At 50.8% G+C, this 18483-nt stretch overlaps 1 protein-coding gene across 2 annotated transcripts in view; it reads left to right on the forward strand.

Moving 5' to 3' along the window:
- LOC105480952 (serine/threonine kinase 10) overlaps positions 1–17949 on the forward strand; it is a 148205-nt gene extending 130256 nt beyond the window's left edge. For both annotated transcript variants that reach the window (XM_071098089.1, XM_071098090.1), the window contains 5 exons: positions 3485–3609; positions 4997–5185; positions 6369–6494; positions 8005–8118; positions 16563–17949. In XM_071098089.1, coding sequence (XP_070954190.1) covers positions 3485–3609; positions 4997–5185; positions 6369–6494; positions 8005–8118; positions 16563–16703 — 695 coding nt within the window. In that variant the 3' untranslated portion in view covers positions 16704–17949. The remainder of the gene's footprint in view (positions 1–3484; positions 3610–4996; positions 5186–6368; positions 6495–8004; positions 8119–16562) is intronic.
- Positions 17950–18483: the final 534 nt, after the last annotated feature.

Here is an 18483-nt window from a genome sequence, read left to right on the forward strand (position 1 = left end):
CTCCTCACTGTATCCTCACACGGCGGAGGGGGACCGGCTCTGGGGTCCCTGGCTCCTCGCTGTATCCTCACAGGGCGGAGGGGGACCGGCTCTGGGGTCCCTGGCTCCTCGCTGTATCCTGACACGGCGGAGGGGGACGGGCTCTGGGGTCCCTGGCTCCTCGCTGTATCCTCACACGGCGGAGGGGGACGGGCTCTGGGGTCTCTGGCTTCTCGCTGTATCCTCACACAGCGGAGCGGAGGGAGACCGGTTCTGGGGTCTCTGGGCTTTTGGGGTTTTGTAGTGTTTTGGTTTTTTTGTTTTGTTTTGTTTTGAGACAGGGTCTTGCTCTGTGGCCAAGGCTGGAGTGCAGTGGCACAGTCATGGCTCACTGTGACCTCTGCCTCTGAGGCTCAAGCAGTCCTCCCACCTCAGCCTCCCAGGTAGCTGGGACTACAGGCATGTGCTACCACACTTGGCTAATTTTTGTGTTTTTTGTATAAATGGGGTCTTCTATGTTGTCCAGGCTGGTCTCAAAGTCCTGGGCTCAAGTGATCTGCCTGCCTCGGCCTCCCAAAGTGCTGGGATTACAGGCATAAGCCAACGTGCCCGGCCTGGGGTCTCGTTTATTAATAAAAAGGCACTAATTCCATTCACGAGGGCTCCACCCTCGTGACCTAATCACCTCCCAAAAGGCCCCACCTCCTAATACCCTCACCTCAGAGGTTAAGATTTCAACATATACATTTGGAGGGGACGGAAACGTTCAGATCGTAGCACTGAGGTTGCACAGTTAATGGGTGATAGAGCTGGGCCTTGGATGACAATATCAGGAAGCTGGGCATTTCAGGGCTGATTGAGAAAAAAATAAATGACCACAAGATGGCAGTAGCATACAAGCAGCTTTGCTTGGGGGGCATTTTGACAGGTTTACACGCTGAGGGGGTGGGTCCCTTACAGAATGAGGCCTTCTAGAGATGACAGTGCGGGCCACCATCCAGCAGGGGAAGAAGGCAAAGGAACTCTTGGGCAAGAAGGGGACCTGAGAGGGGGCTCACATGTCTAGATGATGTCGTCCAGCGTGGGGAGCTCAGATGGGGCATCTCTAGATCAGAAAACTGCAAAGGGCAGCGGTGGCTTGGGGTCTTTCTGGAGCCCTTGGGTCTCTTTTCTCTATGGCTAGTAGATGTTAGGTGCAGTTTCTTTTTTTTTTTTTTTTTTTTGGAGACGGAGTCTCGGTCTGTTGCCCAGGCTGGAGTGCAGTGGCGCAATCTCGGCTCAATGCAAGCTCCGCCTCCCGGGTTCACGCCATTCTCCTGCCTCAGCCTCCCGAGTAGCTGGGACTACAGGCGCCCGCCACCGCGCCCGGCTAATTTTTTCTATTTTTTAGTAGAGACGGGGTTTCACCATGGTCTCGATCTCCTGACCTTGTGATCCACCCGCCTCGGCCTCCCAAAGTGCTGGGATTACAGGCGTGAGCCACCGTGCCCGGCAGGTGCCGTTTCATGCGATATGCAAAGTAGGCAGGCTCCAAATGGCTAAATATCTGCTTGGTTTGAACTTTTTTTTTTTTTTTTTTGGAGATGGAGTCTCACTGTGTCATCCAGGCTGGAGTGCAGTGGCACAATCTTGGCTCACTGCAACCTCCACCTCCCAGGTTCAAGCAGTTCTTCTGTCTCAGCCTCCTTCATAGCTGGGATGATTACAGGTTTGCGCCACCACATCCAGCTAATTTTTTATATTTTTAGTAGAGATGGGGTTTCACCATGTTGGCCAGGCTGGTCTTGAACTCCTGACCTCAAGTAATCCACCCGCCTTGGCTTCCCAAAGTGCTGGGATTACAGGTGTGAGTCACCGCGCCATTCTCCTGCATCAGCCTCCCGAGTAGCTGGGACTACAGGCACCCGCCACCATGCCCAGCTAACTTTTTAATATATTTTTAGTAGAGATGGGGTTTCACCATGTTAGCCAGGATGGTCTCGATCTCCTGACCTCGTGATCTGCCTGTCTCGGCCTCCCAAAGTGCTAGGATTATAGGCGTGAGCCACCGTGCCCGGCCCTGTTTGAGCTTTTTTCTGTAGCTATATACCTGGGTTTTGTTTTTGTTTTTGTTTTTTGAGACCAAGTCTCACTCTGTCACCCAGGCTGGAGTGCAGTGGCACAATACTGGCTCACTGCAGCCTCTGCCTCCCCTGTTCAAGCGCTTCTCATGCCTTAGGCTTCTGAGTAGCTGTGATTACAGGTGCATGCCACCACACCCAGCTAATTTTTGTATTTTTAGTAGAGACAGGGTTTCGCCATTTTGCCTAGGCTGGTCTCAAGTTCCTGGGCTCAAGCAATCTACCCACCTCAGCCTCCCAAAATGCTGGGTCTATAGGCGTGAGCCACTGTGCCTGGCTGTACATACTATGTTTTAGAAATAACAGAGGATGGTTATACATTTGAATTTGGTGCCTGTGGACTTTTGGCGGTCCGGGCCTGCAGTGAGGAAGTAAACAACATGAGGCCATATCCCAGGGCCATTTTTGGCTCGCTTATAAAACAGGCCTCCTCCAGGCCTTTGATGACCAGTGCAGTTAAGCAACATAAACCTCTTATTAATTGGTGTGGATCAGCAAAACGGGCTTCTTGAGTTTTCAGTATTCTGAATAGAGCACAGTTGTTTTGAGAAAAGCCCTCACTTCCTTTTCCTATCCCATGATGTTGGTAAGAACCGCCCTATTTACGGAACTGTGGTTCTGATTTTGGGGTGGAAGCCGGAATCACTATTCTGATATACCAAAAGCAGATACCATTTTGCATGGAACAGGAATGCAGTGAAATAAACAACATTCGCACTGAGCCAAGCATAATCTCCTGTCTCGAAGGGCATGAGATTCTCCCTTTGACTCCAGGTCCTCACCCGGGTGCTGTGCACAAGGGTGGATTAATAGACCTCCAGTGATAAGATGCCAGATGCCATTGTCTGCATAATGCATGCATGGGACATGCAGGGGACAAGAGGATCTCACCCATTTTTTCAAAGGAGGAAATAGTGACAGGAGGCCATTCTGTCTTCTTCATGGGGTCTGCATCTGAGCCCTTCCCACGTGCGCATCAGGAAAGTAGAGATGCAGTGTGGATTGCACTTCAAAGTGTCTCCCAAGGATGTCCCCTCCCTCCATAGTATAGCTGTGTCCATCTGGCAGAGATGGCAGCTGATGCCTGGAGAACCTCTCCATTCCTAATCCCACCGATGGAGCTGGGTTCCAGCCTGTATCTGCAGTTTCTCTGGCTCCTGACTTTGAGCACTTCGTGCTCTACCATGCTGCTGGGAGCTATCATTCCTTAGGTTTAAAGGAAGTTTCTAGGCCTCAGGTCAGCCAACATGGTCTAATGAGGTAGCACATGTGGCGATTCCTGAGCCTAGCAGGTCGGTGATCTCCAGCATGAGGAGGCCAGGCAGAGGGCCTGTCAGGTCTCTGGATGTCAGCACCTCACCAGGTGTGTGGCATGTCCTCCGCAGACCGGGAAGCGGCCCTGTGGGAGATGGAGGAGCACCAGCTGCAGGAGAGGCACCAGCTGGTGAAGCAGCAGCTCAAAGACCAGTACTTCCTCCAGCGGCATGAGCTGCTGCGCAAGCATGAGAAGGTGAGGCTGCCGGTGGCGTGGGGCTCAGGTCTGCTGCTGGGCCGACCTGGGAGAACCGTGAGGCTGGATGTGGTGGGGCACGTCTTGGATGCACACTTTGGATGACAAGTGCCCCCAAGAGGACCCAGGGCTGGCTGCAGTGAGGCCCCAAGAGGTTCTCCAGGGGTGTCCTGCTTCAGCTCAAGGGACCAGGAATAGGGCAAACCATGCAGGGAAGCCGATGGCCCAAGCAGCTCCCTCGCTGACTCTCTTACTTGCTGTGTGTGTCTTTTTTTTTTCCTTCTTTTTTGAGATGGAGTCTTGCTCTGTTGCTCAGGCTGGAGTGCAGTGGCGCCATCTAGACTCACTGCAACCTCCGCCTCCAGGGTTCAAGTGATTCTCCTGCCTCAGCTTCCCAGGTAGCTGGGATTACAGGTGCTTACCACCATGCCCGGCTAATTTTTGTATTTTTTTTTAGTAGAGTTGGGCTTTCACTTTGTTGGCCAGGCTGGTCTCAAACCCCTGACCTCAAGTGATCTGCCCGCCTCGGCCTCCCACAGTGTCGGGATTACAGGCGTGAGCCACCGCGCCCACCCGGTGTGTCTTTCTTTTACTCTTTCTTTCCCCTCTTGTCCTCCCTTTCCATTTTCTCTTTGTTTCTCTCTTTCTTGTGCATTCCTTCAGAATACTTTTAGGTCTCCACTTAAACACCACCTCTGCCGGGAAGCCTTCCCTGAACTCCCCAGAGCTGGTGAAGGCCCCTGATCTGTGTGGCCAAAGCACCCTCTCCTGCAGGAATTGTCTGTCTCAGTTCAGCCTTCATAGTGGGACAGTGACAGACAAACCAAGGTCTGGATGCAGTGGATGCACAGCAGCTGTGTATAATTCCAGTTTCTTATCTAAATGCAGTGATGGAAGTCAGTATAGGGCCATGGGAGTTCAGAATAAGGCTACCCAACCAGGTGAAGAAATCAGGGAAGGCTTCTTGGAGGAGGTGATACCCATGCTGAGCTTTGAAATACAAATAGGTGTTAGGGGAAGGAAAAAATTCAGATGTATCAGGGTTTTTTAAAATATAAATTCACATCTGCCATCACTAGTGAGAAACCATCCCCTTTCGTGTACATTTTGCTTTGAGATATTAGCTAATGATGGCATGCCATCATTGATTAGATGAAAAGACATTTAGAAGGTAAGAATCCAAGATATTATTAACAAGAATTTTTAAAGTGAGAACAAAAAAAATGTTATTAGCGTAGAAGCAAAATAACAGAAGCCTTGCTCTGTTGAACATCGTGGGCCACGTTGGTCCTGGGCCCCTAAGTGGAGTGTGGGGAGCTTTAGCCTGTGTTCACACTCCAAGTCCGGAGTGCAGCTGACCCCAGCCCCCCTGGATATTCCTCTCCAGGAGCGGGAGCAGATGCAGCGCTACAACCAGCGCATGATAGAGCAGCTGAAGGTGCGGCAGCAGCAGGAAAAGGCGCGGCTGCCCAAGATCCAGAGGAGTGAGGGCAAGACGCGCATGGCCATGTACAAGAAGAGCCTCCACATCAACGGCGGGGGCAGCGCAGCCGAGCAGCGCGAGAAGATCAAGCAGGTGGGGGCCGGGCCTGCGGGGTCTGCCAGTGTGCTGGAGTGCAGGCAGGGCCAGGTTTGGTGGGGCCTGGGCCTTACACGATTTTGGAGAATATGAAACAAGATGCAGGCTGGCTCACATCTGTAAACCCAACACTTTGAGAGGCCGAGGTGAGTGGGTCACTTGAGCCCAGGTGTTTGAGACCAGCCCGGGCAACATAGCAAAACCCCATCTCTACAAATAATAATAATAATAATAATAATAATAATAATAATAATAATATTAGCCAGGTGTGTTGGCTACTTGGAAGGCCGAGATGGGAGAATCGCTTGAGCCTGGGAGGCGGAGGTTGCAGTGAACCGAGATTGAGCCACTGCACTCCAGCCTGGGCAACAGAGCAAGACTCTGTCTCAAAATAAAAAGGCTGGGTGCAGTGACTCATGCCTGTAAACCCAGCACTTTGGGAGGCTGAGGCAGGGGGATCCCCTGAGTGCAGGAGTTCAAGACCCGTCTGGCCAACATGGTGAAACCCTGTCTCTACTAAATATAAAAACTAGCTGGGCATGGTGGCACGTGCCTGTAATCCCAGCTACTCAGGAGGCTGAGGGAGGAGAACAGCTTGGAAGGCTGCAGTGAGCCGAGATTGCACCATTGCACTGTAGCCTGAGCGACAGAGCGAGACTCTATCTTAAAAAAAAAAAGAAAAATGCACCCCGACCTGCTCTCCATAAGGTCTTGGGAGGGGGTGTGTGAGTCGCCAGGCGAGCCCTGGAAGCTTCGTCAGCCTCATGGTGAATTCACCTCGGTGTGTGGACAGAGGGAGCTTGGTGCTGTGTTGCTGATTCTCCCGCGCCCTTCCCTTCCGCACTCCCACACTTGTATTTGGCCAGCTTCCCCACATCCTGTGTTGCCCTTGTGGCTCGGGCACATGGGCCCTTGTGATTCCTGCCTGGTACACACACTTTCCTGGCATGTGTCAATTACAGTGTCGTGTCCCCACCAGCCTGGGGGCTCCTTGAGGGCAGGGGCTGGGTCTCAGCTCAGGGTGAGGACTTAGCACGGGCACAGGTGGTGCTGGGTACTGGGTGCTGGGTACACAGACCAGTACCCCTGAGGGGTCTCCCTGGGCCAGGGCTGAGGTGGGTTCCCTACCCAACCAGCCAGGCCCTGGCCCTCTGAGGCACCCACCCTCTCTCTGGTGCAGTTCTCCCAGCAGGAGGAGAAGAGGCAGAAGTCGGAGCGGCTGCAGCAACAGCAGAAACACGAGAACCAGATGCGGGACATGCTGGCGCAGTGCGAGAGCAATATGAGCGAGCTGCAGCAGCTGCAGGTACCGCCCTGCCTGCCCCTGCCCCAGGCTGCCTCAGTTTCCCCAAGGCCATCAGCTCTCAGGGGGCCAGAAACGCCACAGCTGGGAACAGTCTTTGTCAGACAGGCCTGGGGTGGACAGGTTCCAGTCCTGCCATGCTGCTCTAGAGCTGTGTGAGGTTGGCCAAATCACATGACCCTCCTAAGCCAAAGCTCTCACAGCCCTGAAATGGATGTGGGGATGACCCTTCCTGCTTACAGGACTGGGGCAAGGGCTTGTGAGGGAAGCGGCGGAGCTGGCAGTGGGCTGCTGCAGGGTTTCCGTGTCATCACTGTGTTTTGGGCAAAGGTGGTCGGGGTGTGGCCAAGCCCCTTGTGGGCTGCTTTTCCTGTGGTAATCCCTGACCTCTTCAGGCTTCCTGGCCCCTGGGTTTGGCCCACGCTTGAGGGTCCTGGCCCCAGGAGCCGGTACTTGAAGCCCCCTTGGGCCAGGGCCAATTCGAACCTCAGGAACTGCTCAGGCTGTTGGACTCATCGGGCGTTTTCTGGAGAGGCAGGGAGGTGTGGAGGAAACATTCCAGGTGTTGAGGCCTGCCCGGCAGGGCTCTGCTCATTGTCACTGTGTGACTTTTGACCAAGCCATTCACCTTCTGCATCTGTTTTCCTATCCCTGCCTCGGGTTTCTGTGAGCACTGGGAGAGCCCATATGAAGTGCCGAGCACAGCTCCTGGCAGGCCACAGGAACTCAGCGCTGCTGCGAGTATTACTTCTCACTCAGCCAAGTTCTCAACTCCCAGAAGCCTCTAGCATGAAACCCAAAATGAAAATCGCCCAAAGGATTCTACTTTCCCAACCCAGTAGGGTCGTGGTATCTGGATAAAGGCATTTTCCCCCTGCTTTATAAGCTCCTCATGACAAGACTGATTCCCTGCAAGAAATCAACAGGGACTTGTCACTGCTGCCTATGAGAGAGATTTACATTTTATAAAGCAGATAACTTACCTCAGAGAAAGAACAGTGAGGTTGGAAGAGTCTCACCCATGTCAGTGACCCTCATTCCTTGCCACAGATTTCCCTGAGGAAATTCTATGTGATACATACAGAGTATCTTAGCTCAGGCTGCCATAACAAAGTACCATGATGCTTAAGCAACAGAAACTTCTTTCTCACAGTTCTGGGGGCTGGAAGTCTGAGATCAGGGCGCCAGCATGGTTGGGTTCTGGTGAGGGCTCCCTTCCTGGCTTGCAGACAGCTGCCTTCTTGCTATATCCTCACAGAAAGTTGCAAATTTACCACACATCCCCACCACAGAGTTAATAAGAACTGTTAACATATTCTGGACTGTTCCTCCAGGCACTTCTTGGTGCATGTGATTTACATATAGAGTTTGAATAAATGGGATTTATAGTCAAGAAGAAGAAATAATAAATGAACGATGCTGGTGCCCTCGTGGCCACAGCATGAGGTGTGTCTCAGTCTTCAGGGCCTGTGTCTTCTGATTTCTCACCTGTTCTGCCTGGAATTTGTTCCAGAATGAAAAGTGCCACCTCCTGGTAGAGCACGAGACCCAGAAGCTGAAGGCGCTGGATGAGAGCCATAATCAGAACCTGAAGGAATGGCGGGACAAGCTTCGGCCGCGCAAGAAGGTAACCTTGTCCGAGCTGGTGGGCTCGGTCTCGGGCTCTGCTCTGTGCCATGCACAGGCCTCTGGCCAGGACATGTTAGGTCTCGTTATTTTGGTGGACTCTTGCTTTGTGGCACCGTCAAATGGATCTCCAGCCTGAGAGAGAGGAACTTTCTAACCCTTCCTGGCTAAACACCCTGCAGCTTCCAGCTATGGAAGGGCAGCGTCTTGTTTAGCTCCCTCTCGTGGACCAGAGTACTCCTGCCATGTGGTGTCCACAGAGCACGCTGCAGTGAGTCAAGCCAGCCATGCTGCTGGGCCAGAGCCCAGCCTGTGGGGATTTTCTCTCAGAGGAAGTTATTCTCAGAAGTCAGAACCCAGCACCAGATAGAATACTTGCCAATTTAGTTTTCTGTTGCTGTGTGATGAACTGCCGCACACTAAGCAGCTTAAACCGACACCCGTTCACTCCCTCCTAGTGGTGGAGTTCAAGAGTCTGGGTGGGCTCACCTGGGTTCTCTGCGCAGGGTCTCACCAGGCTGCAATCAACGTTTTCAGCGTGGCTGGGCTCTTAGCTGAAGTTTCTGGGGAAGAATCACTTCCAAACCTGCTCAGCTTTTGACAGAATCCAGTTCCTTGTGGCTGTAGGTCTGAGGTCCCTGTTTCCTTGCTGACCTCGGACAGGGGTTACTTTATTTTCTAGAGGCCACCAGCATTCCTTATCACGTGGCCTCTTCCACCTCCAAATAGCAAGCGTGCATTCAGACCTTCTTGTGCTTTGAATGTTTGAATGTCTCTGATATCCCCTTCTGCCACCAGCAGGAGAAAACCCTTTTGTGCTCATGTGATTAAATGCGGGTCACGGGATAGCCTCCCTGCTTGCAGGAATGATACCACATTCAGAGGTTCCACCCACACTCAGAGGAGTGGGGAGAGTTATAGGAGAGTCATGGGGGTCATTTTTGAATTGTGCCTGCCATACTTTCACCTTCAAAACCCATGCCCTCGCTCAGTCCCACATCTTTCTTTACTGCCCTGTCACTCTCTCTCCTTCTCTGTGAAGCCCTCTCACAATTTCTTCCTCCGCCCACTGAGAAATTCCTTTCTCAGCCCGCTGCAGCCTCTCCTGGCAAGGTCAGTAGCAGCATCCTGGCGGCTGACTCCCATGGATATGACTTGCTGGACTTGACCTCCTGGTGGCAGTCAGTGCTACAGTCATTCTCTTCCTCGCCTGCCTTGTCCTTCTAGGCCCACGTTCTGCTGAGTTTCTTCTCTGTCACTGGCCCCTCTGCAACGTCCCTCCTGACCCATCTGTTGATTTCTTTATTTTATTTTTTATTTTAGAGATAGAGTTTCACTCTGTCACCTGAGGCTGGAGTGCAGTGGCGTGATCTCGGCTCACTGCAACCTCTGCCTCCTGGGTTCAAATGATTTTCCTGCCTCAGCCTCCTGAGTAGCTGTGATTACAGGCACATGCCACTATGCCTGGCTAGTTTTTCTATTTTTAGTAGAGATGGGGTTTCATCATGTTGTCCAGGCTGGTCTTGAACTCCTGACCTCAAGTGATCCACCTGCCTCGGCCTCCCAAAGTGCTGGGATTACAGGCGCGGGAACTTGGCTGTCTGCAACCTCTGCCTCCTGGGTTCAAGTGATTCTCCTGCCTCCGCTTCCTGAGTAGCTGGGACTACAGGTGTGCACTACTGTGCCTGGCGGATATAATTTTTTAAAAATATTGTGTAATATGTCAACTTTTGGAAGATCTGCATAACACAGTAAACCAATATTTTCTAAGTGACCAGTGCATGATGTTACAGGATCATGGGTGGGGCAAAGTTACATCCAAGTGCAAGATAGAGCAGTGGATTTTTTTTTTTTTTTGAGACAGAGTGGCGCTGTCTCGGCTCACTGCAACCTCCACCTCCTAGGTTCAAGCGATTCTCCTGCCTCAGCCTTCCTGAGTAGCTGGGATTACAGGCGCCCACCACCACTCCTAAAGTGCTGGGATTACAGGTGTGAGCCCAGGAGTTTGAGACCAGCCTGGGCAACATGGTGAAATCTCATCTCTACAAAAAATACAAAAATTAGCTGGGCACAGTGGCACATGCCTGTAGTCCCAGATACTCTGGAACCTGAGATGGGAGGATCACTTGAGGCCAGGAAGTCAAGGCTGCAGTGAACCATGATTGCACCACTGCACTCCGGTTTGGGTGACAGATTGAGACCCTGTCAAAAAGAAAAAAAAAAAAAAAAATTGAGAAGCTGTCATGTTCAGGCTGGTGGACACATGTTTTCCAAAGTTCTCATTTTTGCTTGAATGCTCAAATTTTGTCATTGGCAATAAATATCTTTAGTTTGTTTCCTTTGAAGTGATCAGCTCAGTTTGTTCATTTTTGAGAGTATGGGTCTTGCTATGTTGTCCAGGCTGGTTTCGACTGCCTGGGCTCAAGCAGTTCTCCTGTCCCAGCCTCCCAAGTAGCTGGAACTATAGACGCATGCCACCATGCCCAGTTGTCAGTTGTTTTTTAGTAAAAATGATATTCTGCAAAATAAAGTGGCTAGTTCAGCCCACAACTCAAGACAATTGCACAAGAACAAGATCGGGCACAAGAACAAGATCTCTAGGCAGCCATCATGCTTTCATGGGCAGCAGGCATGCCTTATGCATAGTTCTCATTTCCTCACACAGGACGTTAAAGGGCAGTGACCTTGAAGGTCAGGATTTAATAAAGTGAACCATTTGTGTTCAAGGTGATTTTAAGTGCAGTTGGCTTTATTGTTTTAATTGAAAAACTTTCTAAAATACTGTGAGTGGGCCTGGCATGGTGGCTCACACCTGTAATCCCAGCACTTTGGGAGGCCAAGGCGGGTGGATCACCTGAGGTCAGGAGTTCGAGACCAGCCTGGCCAACATGGCAAAACCCCGTCTCTACTAAAAATACAAAAATTAGCCAGGTGTGGTGGTGCATACCTGTAATCCCAGCTGCTCTGGAGGCTGAGGCAGAAGAATCACTTGAACCCGGCAGGCAGAAGTTGCAGTGAGCCAAGATCTCACCACCACTTCACTCCAGCCTGGGCGAAAGAGTGAAACTCCATCTCAAAAAAATAAAAATAAAAATAAACACTGTGAGTGCACGGTGGTGAAGAATACTCATTCAGTTTGGAGGGGCCATTGTCTGAATCCTCCAGAAGCTCCAGAAGATTTACCCATCATTGCTTTTGTACCATTAGCACAAATATCAAAACACTGAAAAAGCAAACTGTGTCTCAGTAGGAAACTAGAGCTTGCTGCCCCTTCCTCACCCCCAGAAAGTGTTCTGGGCCCCCTAGGGGTTCATGGACCACACTTTGAGAACTACTGTTCTTGCCTTATCTCCTGTGAGTCTCATCCCCGACTTGTGCTCTGAACAGATTTCGGTACCCAAATAGATCTCCATACCATCTGCGCTTCCCTCGTTCTCTGCTGGGCTTTTGCCCAGCCTGTTCCCCTTGCCAGGAATTCTCTACCCACCAGCCTTTGCTTGGCCAACTTCTGTGTGTCTTCATTATTCAGGCCTTCCCCACGGAGGCTATATGCTGTCTCTTCTGGGCTCCCCGTCCTTGCCCCTGTCATGGCACTTACCACGTGGGATTGCATTTGTGTGCCATCCTTAGCTTGATCATTCATTCATTTGTTCATTCATTTGTGTATTAATGCAACACGTATTTCTTGAGCGCCTGCTCAGTGCCCCACACTGTTTCAGACACTGCATTGAACAAAAGGGACAAGTCCCTGCCCTCAGGAAGAACCGACCTTCTAGTGAGGGGCCAGGAAGCAGGGAGGGAAACAGCATGGGGGGCGGTCACAAAGTGGAGCTGCTTCAGACAGTGTGGCAGGAAGATGTCATCTAAGAAGACATCTGAGCCCAGATCTGAAGGACCTGAGGAAGGGAGCCGTGCAGCTGTGGGGGGTTTCGGGGGGACATTCCCAGCACAGGGAAGAGCAGCTGCAAAGGCCTGGACACCTTGCTTGTGAAACAAGGAGGCCCCTGCGCCAGAGAGTGGTGGTGATGGTGGGAGGCGACAGGAGGCAAAGTCAGAGGGGTGGGGGGACCTATGTAAAGCCTGGCTTTTACTCTGTGTGAGATGGGAGCCACTGGAGGGTTCTGAGCAGAGGACGGGGGGGTCTGACTCGTGTTTTGAAAAGGATCCCACTGGCTTCCCTCAGGGCTCAAGAGTGGAGGAAGAGAGACCAGTAAGGAAACTATTGTGATAACGTTGGTGAGAAATGAGGGCAGCTTGGATTAGGATGGTATCAGAGGTGGGGGGAATTCGTCCATTTCCTCTCTAGCTGGCACTCTAGACGTTCTTGCCGGTCACCAGCTTTGGGATCTTGGGCAAGCGATCGTCCCCGCTCTGGGCCTGTATGAGTCTGGATTCTCTAGAGAAACAGAACCAATATAGAGAGAGGGTGCGTGTGTGTGTGTGTGTGTGTGTGTGTGGAGGGAGAGGGAGAGGGAAATTGATTTAGTTATTTTAAGGAATTGGCTCACATGATTGTGGGGGCTGGTGAGTCTGGAATCTGCAGGACAGGTCAGCAGGCTGGAGACCCAGTTGTTGTTGCTGTCTAGAGGAAGAATTCCTTCTCTCTTTTCTCTGAAGGCCTTCAACTGATTGAGTCCCACCCACATCATGAAAGGTAGTTTGCTTTACTCAGTGTTTACTGATTTAAATGCTAATCACATCTATAAAATACCTTCATAGTGACATCTAGTCTGGTGTTTGACCAAACAGGTAGATAGATACCATGGCCTTGCCAAGTTGACACATAAAATTAACCATCACGGAAATTAGTCGGGCACAGTGGCACAAGCCTGTAATCCCAGCTACATGGGAGGCTGAGGCAGGACAATTGCTTGAAGCCAGGAGGCAGAGATTGCAGTGAGCCAAGATCGCATCACTGCACTCCAGCCTGGGAGACAGAGCGAGACTCCATCAAAAAAAAAAACAAACATGGGTCCTCATTGTGGTTGTTTGTACAGTGAAGCTATCGATACTGCAATGCTATGCCAGAAGTCGCCAGTACATAGTACAGACCAAGAACATACTCATCCCCCTAAACTCTCTGAAGAGAGAGCTGCCCAGGTTACCCTTAATCTCATGCCCACGGGTCCTGAAGTCCTGAGGTTCGTTCTGCCATCGTACATCAGTTCTGCTTACTGTAACTGTGGTCTGCACAGGAGGCAGCTACCCATCTCATCTGTGTAATGGCCTTGGGAGTCCTTGAATTGAGGCCTCCCTCACTGCGCTAATGGAGCTTTGTGGCTGGAAGCTGGCCAGGGCCCAGACTTCCTGTTAGCAGGCCCACGCTCATCAGTTTCTGTAACCGTGTTCTGCTGAGACTTTCAATACTTGACACTCAAATCAATAATGTTCCTGCTGACATAGGTTGATTCTGCAATCAGGAAATAAACGTTCACCTGGTTATCTTATCTGGGGATTCTATACCCTTGGCATATGCTGAGAGTTTGAAAATGAATGATCACGTTGCCTCTAGCTATTGCCTTATGTCTCAGATCGCTTCAAAGAGGGGCCTGGGCTCGGGGGAGGCACCACAAGTGTGCATTTGGGAAGCTGGCGTTGGACTTTGCCTGTGGGGGCTACCTCTTTGCAGAATTCTTTATAGAATTCTTCTGTTATTAGCTACTTGGGTTTCTGCTGGAACAGTGACCCGGAGGTGATGATTTTCATTCAAGAATAAATGGTCTTTTACATTCTTGCATTACAGTCAGCAGCCTGTGAACCCCCTGCCTTGTATGGAGGCAGGGAGATGATTGTACATTGTGGAGTATTTTTAGAAAAAATCAGATGTATTTCAAGTAAGTACGGAATATCTGATAGAGTCAATAAAGTGTTGCTTGGGTCAGTGTTAACACAGAATGTGGCCCAAACGAGTCAAATCTTCCCTCCTGAACTCTGGCTTTTCGGGCTGTAAAATGTAGATACTTATTTCCTTAAAGTAGATGTTAGCAAACTACTGCCAATGTCCTAATCTGGCCCACCACCTGTATTTGTAAATAAAGTTTTATTGGAACACAGCCATGCTCGTTCATTTACAGATTGTCTGTGGCTGATTTTGTACTACAGTGGCAGTTGAGTAGTCACAATAGAGACCAAATGTGTCATGCAATGCCAAGAATGTTTACTATCTGTCACATAACAGAAAAAAAATTGCTGACTCTAGCCTTAGAAGGTTGTATTGAGAAATATATGTTGGGGGGTAGAACAGAGTAATGCTTAAACAGCCCAGGCTTTGGAGTCACACAGGTGGGATGAAGTCCTAACTCCTCCATTACTAGTTGTGAGACCTTGGGCAAGTTACTAAACCATTCTGTGCTCAAAAAGTAGCAGCTATTATTATTAAATTGTTGGTACTCCTAGAGCAAAGGTCCCAAACTGATAGCCTATGTGCTGGAATTGGCTTACAGGCATGGTATGTTTGGCCAACCAACATAGTGATGTAAAAAAAAAAATTTTTTTTGAGACAGAGTCTTGCTCTGTCACCCAGGCTGGAGTGCAGTGGCACGATCTCGTCTCACTGCAACTTCCACCTCCCCTCAAGTGATTCTCCTGCCTCAGCCTCCCAAGTAGCTGGGATTATAGGCACACACCACCAGGCCTGGCTAGCTTTTGTGTTTTTGGTAGAGATGGAGTTCGCCATGTTGGCCAGGCTGGTCTTGAACTCCTGACCTCAGGTGATCCGCCTGCCTTGGCCTCCCAAAGTGCTGGGATTACAGGCATGAGCCACCATGCCTGGCCTATAAATTTTTTAAAAGATTCCCACTTTTAAGTATATAAGGAGATTTAACATTAAAATCTTGATTTCCAGTTTCTTTAGAAAATCCTAGGCCAGGCACGGTGGCTCACGCCTGTAATCCCAGCACTTTGGGAGGCCGAGGCAGACGGATCACGAGATCAGGAGATCGAGACCATCCTGGCTAACATGGCAAAATCCCTTCTCTACTAAAAATACAAAAAAATTAGCAGGGCATGGTGGCAGGCGCCTGTAGTCCCAGCTATTCGGGAGGCTGAGGCAGGAGAATGGTGTGAACCCGGGAGGCGGAGCTTGCAGTGAGCCAAGATCGCACCACTGCACTCCAGCCTGGGCGGCAGAGCGAGACTCCGTCTCAAAAAAAAAAAAAAACGAAAAAAAGAAAATCCTGGAGCTCTGGCAACGTCGTCTGACCACCAAGCCCATGTTCTTTCCGCTGCGGTTGGCGTCCTTTCTTACTTGAATGCTTATTATTGGAGAGCCCTTAAGAAATTGCTCAGGTCCAGGCGTGGTGGCTGACGCCTGTAATCCCAGCACTTTGGGAGGCTGAGGTGGGTGGATTGCCTGAGGTCAGGAGTTTGAGACCAGCCTGACCAACATGGTGAAACCCTATCTCTACTAAAAATACAAAAATTAGCCAGGTGTGGTGACACATGCCTATAATCCCGGCTACTCGGGAGGCTGAGGTAGGAGAATCACTTGAACATGGGAGGTGGAGGTTGCAGTGAGCCGAGATCGCGCCACTGCACTCCAGCCTGGGCAACAGAATGAGACTCCGTCTCAAAAAAAAAGAAAAGAAATTTTTCTGTGCTGGGCACGGTGGCTCAAGCCTGTAATCTGTTGTGTGGGAGGCCAAGGTGGGTGGATCACCTGAAGTCAGGAGTTCAAGACCAGCCTGGCCAACATGGTGAAACCCTTTCCCTACTAAAAATACAAAAATTAGCCAGTCATGGTGGTGGGTGCCTGTAATCCCAGCTACTGGGGAGGCTGAGGCAGGAGAATCACTTGAACATGTGAGGCTGAATTTGCAGTGAGCCACTGCACTCCATCCTGGGTGACAGAGCTTAACTCTATTTCAAAAAAAAGAAAAGAAAAATATTTCTAGTAGGATCCAATGTACCTAGATAAGCTTGTGCTCAAGGGAACCTCCCGCAGTGCTTTTCAACTGGAGTTCTCCTCTGAGTTACCTGAAGACTTTGTACAGTGCAGAAGCCCTGGGTCCCACCACAAATCTTCAAAATCAGAACCTCTGGGTTTAGGCAAAAGCAAATGTGTATTTAAAAAAACAACAACAAAAAAAAGAAAAGCAAAACTCTGACATCTCTGCTTCCTTTGCTGCTAAATCTCTCTCCCTCTTCTCTCGGGTTTTTCTCCAGTCATCTGGCTGTTTCCCTGCCAGGAGATTTGCATCTGCTTTTTTCCTCCCTGCCCCATCTAGATTGGCATTTCCCCCAACTGTACCCTTCGGTCCACAGGGAGCTTCTGAGTGGCAGTGGCAGGAGCTCTAGGGTAGGAAAGGGGGAAGACCTGGTTTCTCAAGCAGTGAGGCCTGGAAGGGAATGTTCCAGAGAGGGCCACGTCAGTGGGGGTCCTGTGAGTGGGGGACCCTTGTGTGGCCTGCAGATCTGACCAGGCGCCATCCTTCCTCTCTTCCCTAGGCTCTGGAAGAGGATCTGAACCAGAAGAAGCGAGAGCAGGAGATGTTCTTCAAGCTGAGCGAGGAGGCGGAGTGCCCAAACCCCACCACCCCAAGCAAGGCCGCCAAGTTCTTCCCCTACAATTCTGCGGATGCTTCTTAACAACCGCCCGGGGCTGTGGCTGGCAGCTTGGTGGGCCCCAGGGCCTTCTCCTTCATTCTCTGTGAACATGTAACTCAGGATCCCTTTTCCCTCTTGCATCTGTGCCAGCTCAAATCCAGCCCCTCGCCCTGTGCCATCCCAGCTGTGCCCGATAGACCCGCCCCAGTGTTCCTGACTTCTCGCTGGCCTGTGGAGGGTGAGGTGTAATGATGACCCTAATGTATGTTCTCCTTGAGCCCCAGATCCCTTCAAGCTGGAAGGGATGGGGCTGCTGGTGGGGTCAGGGTCCAGGAGGAATGGGTGTTCTGTGGCCTTGAGTCCTCTCCTGTTTGCCAAAATACCAGTTTTGCTCTGTGTGGGAACAAAGCACTGCTGATGAAGTAAGTCTCCATGGGCTCATCCGGGCTGGAATTCTCTGCAGCCATTCCCTGCAGAGTCACTGAATCAAGTCCCTCATAGCCATTTCTGTTCCCAGTGGTGCCTGGCCTGCAGCTGGCTGCTCAGGAGATGGCCTCATTCTTCCTGTTCTCCCAATTTGCTTTCCACTTAAGACAAGGCCATGTCTATGTGGGGGGCGGGGACCGGGGAGAGGGCGGCTGAAATGTTTCTTCTGCTTCTCCAGTGTTTCATGCCGTCTCGTGTCCCCCTTCCTGCACGTGTGTGTGAACGTACACACATGCATACATGCACACAGGACTTGGTCTGCTGGCCTGGCCTCTTCTGCCCAGGTGGGTTGGAACACGTTTGCTGCCTGAGCCTGTGCCACTGAGCATGTTAGGTGGAGCAGTTGGTGTGGCGCATGCGGGGTGTTGGCACCGGAGGCACGGAGAAGCACAGGCTGTACTGCCAGGCTGCGATTCATGCTGGCCCCGCACAGGCTCCTGTGTTCAGGGACTAATTCCTCAGCACACAAGGCTTCCACAGCCCAGTCTCTCCATAGCACTCTTGCCCACCCTGTCTGCAGGTGAAACAGGAGGGCTGTTGCCCTCTGCTCCGTCCCCCCGACTGTGTTCAGGAGTCCCACCTTGCATTGCAGACCTGGACTGGCAGTCTCTTGGACTTCTCTTCAGGAAGAAAAAGCGTCAGGGGGAAATGGAATGCCCCTGCCCCAGGAACATGGCGGAAGCACAGGTTCTGTACCTCAGATGGACCCCTGGGACTTCAGGTTCTCAGCTGGCTTCCCCCAGATTCTGATCCTACGGCTACAGAGTGTATATAACGAAATAAAAGCAAATGTTTGAACTAGTATGCGGCCTTACTTACAAAGAAAACCTTTTTTCACCCTGATTTCTAATTGTTTCATTGAAACGGCTGTAAAATGGATGATTTCTCCAGGAAGATATCTGCTTTAAAACAAAACAAAACAAAACAAAACACAAAACTGGTAATGATTTGGAGTAATCATATGGGCATATTGAATCCGGGTAGTGTTTTGTTGGTGGTAGAGTGGTTGAGACTCCCTGGGAGGACTTTTTCCGCCTTCGCTCCTACAGGTTTAAGATTCTTTTTAAGCCAGGCATGGTGGCTAACCTGAGGTTAGGAGTTCGAGACTAGCCTGGCCAACATGGCGAAACCCTGTCTCTGCTAAAAATACAAAATTATTTTTGTATTTTTAGCCAGGCGTGGTGGTGCATGCCTGTAATCCCAGCTACTCAGGAGGCTGAGATAGGAGAACTGCTTGAACCCAGGAGGCAGAGGTTGCAGTAAGCCAAGATCATGCCACTGCACTCCAGCCTGGGTGACAGAGCGAGACTGTCTCAAAAAAAAAAAAAAAAAAAAA

Source organism: Macaca nemestrina, chromosome 6, assembly GCF_043159975.1.
Source record: "Macaca nemestrina isolate mMacNem1 chromosome 6, mMacNem.hap1, whole genome shotgun sequence".
NCBI classification, from domain to species: Eukaryota; Metazoa; Chordata; class Mammalia; order Primates; family Cercopithecidae; genus Macaca; species Macaca nemestrina.